Source organism: Sinocyclocheilus anshuiensis, unplaced genomic scaffold, assembly GCF_001515605.1.
Source record: "Sinocyclocheilus anshuiensis isolate Anshui unplaced genomic scaffold, SAMN03320099.WGS_v1.1 C31908564, whole genome shotgun sequence".
In the NCBI taxonomy this organism is placed as follows: domain Eukaryota; kingdom Metazoa; phylum Chordata; class Actinopteri; order Cypriniformes; family Cyprinidae; genus Sinocyclocheilus; species Sinocyclocheilus anshuiensis.
In genome coordinates this window covers 1-572 of record NW_015607023.1, presented here as the reverse complement: position 1 = coordinate 572, position 572 = coordinate 1, and the positions used below count along the sequence as shown (strand labels likewise).

The following is a 572-nucleotide window of genomic DNA, read 5'->3' as shown; positions in this document are numbered from 1 at the left end:
TTGGGCGACCCGTTGTACCGCGTCAGCACCGGTAACTATGAGTACCGCTTGATTCTGCGCTGTCGACAGGAAGCTCGCGCACGGTTCGCCAAGATGCGCAAGGACGTTCTGGAGAAAATCGAACTCCTGGACCAGAAACACGGTGAGTTGAGGAGAAATGCAGCAGAATACATGATCTGTTTTATGTCATTTTAACCCTTTCCATTCCCTCTTCAGTTCAGGACATCGTGTTCCAGCTGCAGCGCTTCGTCTCCGGCATGTCACGCTATTACGACGACTGCTACGGCGTGCTGAAAGAGGCCGACGTGTTTCCCATCGAGGTGGATCTGTCCCGCACCATGATCAACTACAGCGGACAGAGTCTCTCATACGAGGACGAGGAGGAGGAAGAGATGGGCAGAGGAGGAGAGGAAGACGCTCCGCAGGCTGAGAACGGAGCCGAGAAACTCATCGACGACGAGTGAGTGAGCGAGCCAATGAATGAGTGAATTATCAGGTGAAATAATAAAAGAAAGGAATGTGAAGGATCTCATTGTCGCTGAAAAAAACTACACATTCTACAGATGAGATGT

General features: G+C 51.0%; 1 protein-coding gene across 1 annotated transcript; it reads left to right on the top strand.

Moving 5' to 3' along the window:
• The first annotated feature begins 6 nt into the window (after positions 1-6).
• Positions 7-566, top strand: LOC107682230 (PRKCA-binding protein-like). Its single transcript, XM_016478544.1, has 2 exons — positions 7-142; positions 217-566. The coding sequence occupies exons 1-2, from the start codon at positions 94-96 to the stop codon at positions 462-464; spliced, it is 297 nt and encodes a 98-aa protein (XP_016334030.1). The 5' UTR covers positions 7-93; the 3' UTR covers positions 465-566.
• Positions 567-572: the final 6 nt, after the last annotated feature.

Coding starts and splice junctions, on each gene's coding strand:
- LOC107682230 (XM_016478544.1), top strand. CDS start 94: ATGCGCAAGGACGTTCTGGAGAAAATCGAACTCCTGGACCAGAAACAC. Junction 143..216: donor ACTCCTGGACCAGAAACACG/GTGAGTTGAGGA, acceptor TTCCCTCTTCAG/TTCAGGACATCGTGTTCCAG.